Source organism: Trachypithecus francoisi, unplaced genomic scaffold, assembly GCF_009764315.1.
Source record: "Trachypithecus francoisi isolate TF-2019V2 unplaced genomic scaffold, Tfra_2.0 Contig00734, whole genome shotgun sequence".
Classification (NCBI taxonomy): Eukaryota; Metazoa; Chordata; class Mammalia; order Primates; family Cercopithecidae; genus Trachypithecus; species Trachypithecus francoisi.
Window position 1 is genome coordinate 38,041 of NW_022680859.1, and position 7,546 is coordinate 45,586.

General features: G+C 44.9%; 1 protein-coding gene across 1 annotated transcript in view; it reads right to left on the minus strand.

Moving 5' to 3' along the window:
• The window catches only part of LOC117088191 (arf-GAP with GTPase, ANK repeat and PH domain-containing protein 5-like), a 28,457-nt gene extending 21,365 nt beyond the window's left edge, over nt 1–7,092 (minus strand). Inside the window, 3 exon segments of the mRNA XM_033219305.1 lie at nt 3,615–3,683; nt 5,969–6,037; nt 6,406–7,092. Coding sequence (XP_033075196.1) covers nt 3,615–3,683; nt 5,969–6,037; nt 6,406–6,426 — 159 coding nt within the window. The 5' untranslated portion in view covers nt 6,427–7,092.
• Nucleotides 7,093–7,546: the final 454 nt, after the last annotated feature.

Below are 7,546 nucleotides of genomic sequence, written 5' to 3' on the forward strand. Positions count from 1 at the left end.
GGATAATTTAGAGGAAGGGGCAGCAAAATATCGTAATTCTGACTGGCCACAAACTCTTACTTATCCCCCTCCCTATAATAAGGCTTCTGCCCCCGCAGTTATGGCAGTAATAGACCCAAAAGAGGAGCTTAGAGAAAAGATTGCACAACTTGATACAAAGGTCCCTGTACCCGGAAATTCACTACCACCCCTTGGCCTTGCCCAAAGCCTGAGGGAAAGAGAAAGTTGATGCCCAGACCTTTGCCCTCCTCACGGCTACTCACAACCTGCTTAACAATTCCAACTCTAGTCTGGCTAATGACTGCTGGCTGTGTCTGCAATCAGGAGATCCCATTCCTCTTGCCATACCCAGTAATAACTTAAATTATACATCCAATACCCCTTGCATCATAATTCCTCCCCTTAAAGTACAGCCTTTAGAATTTCCTAGTTCCTCTTGCATCTACTCCCCTCCCCTTAATAACACTTACGACCTTGATGTAGGATTCAATCAATTCAATAATTGTTCCACCATAGTAAATATTTCCCAATCACTGTGTGCCCCAAACAGCTCGGTTTTTATATGTGGCAATAATAGGGCTTATACCTATTTACCTACTAACTGGACAGGACGTTGTGTCTTAGCCACACTTTTGCCAGACGTAGACATTATCCCTGGAGATGAACCTGTACCTATCCCAGCTATAGATCACTTTTTAGGAAGAAACAAAAGGGCAATACAATTTATCCCCTTACTTGCAGGATTAGGCATAACTACTGCCGTAGCAACTGGGGCTACAGGCCTAGGGGTTTCTGTTACTCAATACACCAAATTGTCTCGCCAATTGATCTCAGATATGCAGGCCATTTCAAGTACTATACAAGATTTACAAGATCAGGTAGATTCTCTGGCAGAAGTAGTGCTCCAAAATAGAAGAGGCCTAGATTTACTAACTGCAGAACAGGGCGGCATCTGCTTGGCTTTACAGGAGAAGTGCTGTTTCTATACCAACAAATCCGGGATCGTCAGGGACAAAATCAGGCGTCTACAAGAAGACCTAGAAAAACGATGAAAAGAAATAACCGATAACCCGTTTTGGACTGGGTTCCATGGACTCCTTCCCTATCTTATGCCATTCCTGGGCCCCCTGCTTTGCCTATTGCTCTTACTCTCTGTAGGACCTTTGGTCTTCAATAAGCTCATGACATTCATTAAGCAACAAGTCGAGGCTATCCAAGCGAAGCCTATACAGGTCCATTATCATCGCCTAGAACAAGAAGGTCGCGGTGGCTCATACTCACACCCATTATGACCACCTTCCCTATGCGCTGAACTGGACAGCCAATGACGGGTAAGAGAGTATCATCTCTCACTAACCTAAGACAGGAGGGCCGTCATAAGCTACTGCCTAATCCCATGACGGGTACCAGTGATGAGATGCATTACTCCAACCTAAGACAGGCGCAGTTCCCGAGGGACAATCCTCTAGCCGTAATTATATATAAAAAAGGGGGACCTGTCCGGAGCCATGAGGCCCGGAATTAGCCGACCTCTGTTGCTTGATCTCTGCAAAGCGGAGACAGGACGGCACATTCCCGGGTTCTTTATTTACAAACCCTTCCCGCGCGCGCCTAAGTTTTTCCCGCGCGCCTAAGTTTTTCCCGGGCGCGCCTAAACTGTTCCCGCGTGCGCCAACCTTTCCGGCAGGCGCGCAAACATTTTCCCGCCCAGGAAGATATGCAGCCTAGGGCGTAGGCGCGATCCCTCGCCTGGGAAAAGTACAAACCCACGGCGCATGCGCGATTGTAATTTGAGAAGACCCGGCCCCCGTCACCGCCCTGGCCCAACCTCTTCCTCTGCCAGCCAATATAAGGCATTGCACCACCACCATTAAACGAGACTTGATCAGGCTACTTGTCTTGTCTCCATTTCTTGTGTTTTCTTGTCTCCTCCATTCCCACTCCCCCTTCCAGGGCCCGTTCGACTGTCCTGCGGGTCGGGACAAAGAGGGACTTGAGCCATGCTTTGTTTCCTACATTGCCTCTGCCTTTGATGCTGGAAGGGCCTTGTAGGCAAAAGTTCCTACCACTGAAGAGTGAGGGACATGGACTAGCTTTTCTTTTACCACTTCCATGCTCTCTAGGTGAGAGAAGCCCATGGCTCTGGAAGGAACTGGGAAATACAATTCTGATATGTTTTGGATAAGTTCCCCCTCCAAACCTCATGTTAACATGTGACCCTTAATGTTGGAGATAGGGCCTAGTGGGAGGTGTTCGGGTAATGTCGGGGGATTCCCAGTGAATGGCTTGGTCCCACCCTCATGGTAATAAGCAAATTCTCATTATGGTAGTTTAAAAGAGTGTGGTACCGGCCAGGTGCAGTGGCTCAAGTCTGTAATCCCAGCACTTTGGGAAGCTGAAGCGGGTGGATCACCTGAGGTCAGGAGTTTGAGACCAGCCTGGCCACCATGGTGAAACCCCGTCTATACCAAAAATACAAAAATCAGCCAGGTGTTATGGTGCCCGCCTATAGTCCCAACTACTCGGGAGGCTGAGGCAGGAGAATTGCTTGGACGTGGGAGGCGGAGGTTGTAGTGAGCCAAGATCGCTCCATTGCATTCCAGCCTGGGCAACAGAGCGAGACTCCATTCAAAAAAAAAAAAAAAAACAAAAGAGTGTGATACCTTCCCCCTTCCTCTCTCTCCTCCCTCTTTCACCGTGTGGAACCACCTGCTTCCCCTTTGCCTTCTATCATGATTGTAAGCTTGCTGAGGCCCTCACCAGAAGCAGATGTTGAAGCCATGTTTGTACAGCCCAAAGACCTATGAGCCAATTAAACCTCTTTTTGTTATAAATTACCCAGCCTTAGGTATCTCTTTATAGTAATGTAAAAAATGAACACAAATTCTAATCAGAAATAACTGACTCAAGATGGGCAAAGTCTACTCAAACTATAAAAACAAAGGTTACAAATTCCTATATTTTACTGTGCTGCGTTACTTCACATATTATTATAGAACCCTCACTTGTATTCTTGCTGTTTAAGTCAACTGGAAAACTTGGTTGTGCATGGCTTTTTAGCAAATACATGAGGATTTAACGATAACTTTAAGGAAAATAAGCAGGAGTAGGGCATGTTTAAATTTACATTACATCAAATGAAAGGGTTAATAACTTTAAAGTTTTGAGTAGCATGAACTTGGATGTGGTAAATGAATGTGGTCAGAGGACTGTGTGAGAGGAGGCCCAAATCACAGATTCAATCCCTGATGATAAACAGCTATGTTTTTAATTTGTTTAAAAGAAAACCAAGCTGAAGCCTAAGTTCTACCATTCATCTTTAAAATGTACTCTTTGGAGCAAGGGAAAAGGGGCCAAGAATTATGAATAAAGAGAAATCCATGACTCCTCCATCACATGACAAATTAATTGTGTTGATAAAAAGATGGCAAAATGTATAAAGAAAAAGTTTACATGTTTTCACTAACAAGATAACTAAAGGAAAGTATATCACATGTTAAAATAAGACAAGTGAATATGTGAAAAGTTGAAAAATTAAACTAATATGAGTTATACACCTGATCAAACAAGAGTTTGTACTATTTCTCTTGGTGGAAAAAACAATGTTGTCTCACCATCTGTTTGAGAGTTCCTCTGGAATATTGTGGTTGCCTCCGGATTGGCAGAAGGGTTGAAATCCAAAGCTATATGTATAGAGGGAGAAAAGAAAAAAGATGTAATCATTTATTAAAATTTATCAACTCGTTTACTCAACTGCTGTATTTAGGCTATTTCACTACTTTTACTTTTATTCTTATCCATTGAAATGAATGTATAGACATAAGATAGAGCCAGGCAGGGTGGCACATGCTTGTAGTCCCAGCTACTCAGGAGGCTGAGATGGGAAAATCACTTGAACCCAGGTCAGGAATTTGAAGCCAGCATGAGTATATAGTGACACCCTCCTTTATTCAAAAAAAAAAAAAAGAAGAAGAAGAGAAAAAGAGGTAAAAGTTGGCTTTGAGTTGTGTAAAATCAACTTTGCATAAAATAAATCAAGATTGCAGTAAGTTTTAAAAGATAGGTCTATTTTATAGGCAAAGTTTCTAGAGTTCTTAAAATTTTTTAAAAGTAAATTCAGCATATCTGTCACTTCCATGTCATTCTGAGGACACAGAACCTTAGTTCTGTTGAGTAGCTGTCTTCCACAGTCATGTGATATCTCTAAGTCTTCATTTCTTCACTAGCAATACAAAGGGAGAACATACACAGGCCTTATTTGTATTGGAAAGGGCCAAGTGAAACATACATAAACTGTGTTGTAATCCTAAAGAATGACAATAAACAGCCATTTTGGGGCTCTCATCCAATACTACCCATCTACTAACTGGTGTGTAACATCACTCAGAGGCTTTCCTTACATCAGCAAGCAGAGTATAAGTTTACACAACTACTTACACGCTTTGTGTATAAAGGTATAATCAATTAATTCACATAATATATTGTTTATTCTAAAGCAATTCTTAAATATCTTGAAAAGTGAGGATAGTACTTCCAAGTTACAAAGTCACACTCATCATGAGTCTTAATTATTCTACTTCTTAAAAAATTAAGAGCCCAACCAAAGTTTAAATAGAAGAGCTACAAGACATTTCCTCTACAGTAATGAAATCTCTGGCATTTAAATGAAACCAATAAGCCAACTGGATTTAATTTCATTGTGATGCAATGTTTTCCATGAAAATTTTAATTTTTATTCAAGAACTATATTACTACCCAGAATTACTTTTACTTAGATTCATCTCTTCACAAAATTTTAGAGGCAAATCAACTGTTTTCTCTTTTCCACCACCACCCATCCCCTGCCTCTCCCAGCAGTGTAGAGACTAAAAAACTCCAACTTTCTTTCTTTTTTTCTTTTTTCTTTCTTTTTTTTGTGAGATGGGGTCTCGCTCTGTCACCCAGGCTGGAGTGCATTGGCGTGATCTCTACTCACTGCAACCTCTGCCTCCCGGGTTCAAGCAATTCTCCTGTCTCAGTCTCTAGAGTAGCAGGAACTACAAGCATGCGCCACCACGCCCAGCTAATTTTTGTATTTTTTTAGTAGAGATGGGGTATCACTATGTTGGCCAGGCTGGTCTCGAACTCCTGACCTCAGGTGATCCACCTGCCTCAGCCTCCCAAAGTGCTGGTATTACAGGTGTGAGCCACCATGCCTGGCCAAAACTCCAATTTTCGTATCTTTGAACAAGATGCTATTGTCAGGAGGGGAAAGGACAAAGGGAGAGCCACAGCAACAAACACTCTTACAGGGAAGGTCGGAGATTTTAACCTGCAATTTTTATAATACACATTAAAAGTCTACATTGATGTCTTTTGAAAGTTTTGACCATGAACCTCACCTATCTTTCAGAACAAGGAGGTAAATAAAATCTGTTAAGTCACCAGAATAAATCTGGAGACACATTTTGTGTTAAAGTAAGAATTTTAAAGTCATCAGAGCCTCATGGGCAAACTTCTTTGACAAACCCTCCCCCTCCACACACAGCCATTTTTCTGCATCCCTGGTCGTGACATTTTGCACCTTTCACAATTATTTTAAGCACCCTCTTCCCCCCACCCTCTTCTGTGTTCAAATTACAGTTAGAAGAAACTAAGCAGCTTCTATCAAGGTGACTTAAAGCAGCCCATTAAGAATCCCATACAGCCTCTCCCATGGTAACCTCCATTACGATTTTAAATAAGAAATCCCCAAATATCTGAATATGAACTGTCCTGAGATCTAGCTACTTTAACAAAGGAAACAATTAGGCACTTACCTGATTCCTTCACTTAGGTACCATCTGGACAGGTACAAAGAAAAAATAAGATGGCTGCTGGAAAGTTGGGATATTTGAGTTTTTATTGAGAAAAGGAAGAGAATATTCCAAAGAAGCCTTAGCAAAGTCCCACAGGATGATAAATAGAGCTACAGACAATGTTGTCTCACCATCTGTTTGACAGTTCCCGTGGAATATTGTGCTTGCCTCTGGATTGGCAGAAGGGTTAAACTCCAAAGCTATATGTATAGAAGGAGAAAAGAAAAAAATGATGTAATCATTTGTAAAAACTGATCAACTCATTTATTTGACTGCTGCTTATTTGACAAGAAGAGCCATAAATAAATGGTCCCATGGCAGCCTGGGAGAAAGATGAGAGAGCAAGAACTGAGCAATTGGGAGGGGAGGCGAAAATAAACTGCTGGATTTGGTGGGGAAAGACTAAGGGGTGGGAATGCAAGGCAGAGCCAGCTTGTGCTCCTGGCCAGCCCGTGGGAAAGCTGGCTACGGGCAGAAAGGAGCTTGAAGTGGGCGATGCCTCCCAGGGGACCTTGGGGACAGCAACAGCCAGAGGCAAGCCCAAGGCAGATGGCACCCGTTACCTCACCTTCAGGCATCTCCCAGTCATGGTTGTGGTGCATGTGGACGTCCTCACCAACTTCAACAGTCACCGCAGCAGGCTGCACAGCAGCAGCCATGGGCGCCCCTGCCATCCCGTCCCCAGCTCCTGCCATCCTGTCCCCAGCTCCTGCCATCCTGTCCCCAGCTCCTGCCATTCTGTCCCCAGCTCCTGCCATCCTGTCCCCAGTTCCTGCCATCTTGTCCCCAGCTCCTGCCATTCTGTCCCCAGCTCCTGCCTCATAGATCTCAGATTCAGAGGGACACACAGACCCCTGCTGCTGGTCAAACTCAGGGCTGTCGCTGGGGCGCACACAACAGGTCAGTATGTTCCCCATGGGGCGCCTCTACTGTCTGCCACCACCTGGGCCTCTGCTCACAGCTTTGGCCTCGCACTCCCACTGCCCTAGGCCGAGGCTATGCTGCACTTGCAGAGATGGTCTTGCCCGTTGCTTGCCTGCCCACCTCACAGGCCAGCCCTGGCCCCGGCCCTGGCCCCGGCCCCGGCCGCGGCTGCGGGCCAAGGCCCACACCCTGCCGCCTCCCCTGAGTTGACTTGTCTGGGAGGGTGAAGACCAGCCGCTTATTTAATAGGTTGTGAACCCAACAAGTGCTGAGAGACACAACAACTGCCTGAAGAAAGAACAGATGGAGCTCCTCCTCCTTCTGTAGTCACCTACAGACTGAAGCCCACTGACCCAGGTGGGAGGCTAGGCATGTGGCACACAATGCCCCACCCCACACTTCACAGTGCCCTCCCCGACAGCTCACATGGCCCACCCTGGCTGACACCATCCCCAACAGCTCAGAATGCCCCTGGCTGGGCTGCCCCGCCCTGTGGCTTATGATGCTGCTGCTCTCCTGGCCCCTCCTGCAGTGCCAGTGGGACTAAGGTTTTCATCCATCACCAGCTTCCTGAGCTTTTTAGTCCTAAGAAAAGCACAGGGTAGTTCGTTACTTGAAGCCATCTTCCTCTGTGAGTTCTATACAAAGCCTCAGTAGAGTGAGTCCCATTAGCAACCAAGTTGAACAACTTTTATTTGCTGACTGAATATAGATACACCTGAATGGTTGACTGCTTTTGTAACTAAACACTCCCCTCCTGTCTTCCAATGAGTGGTTGTTTTTGT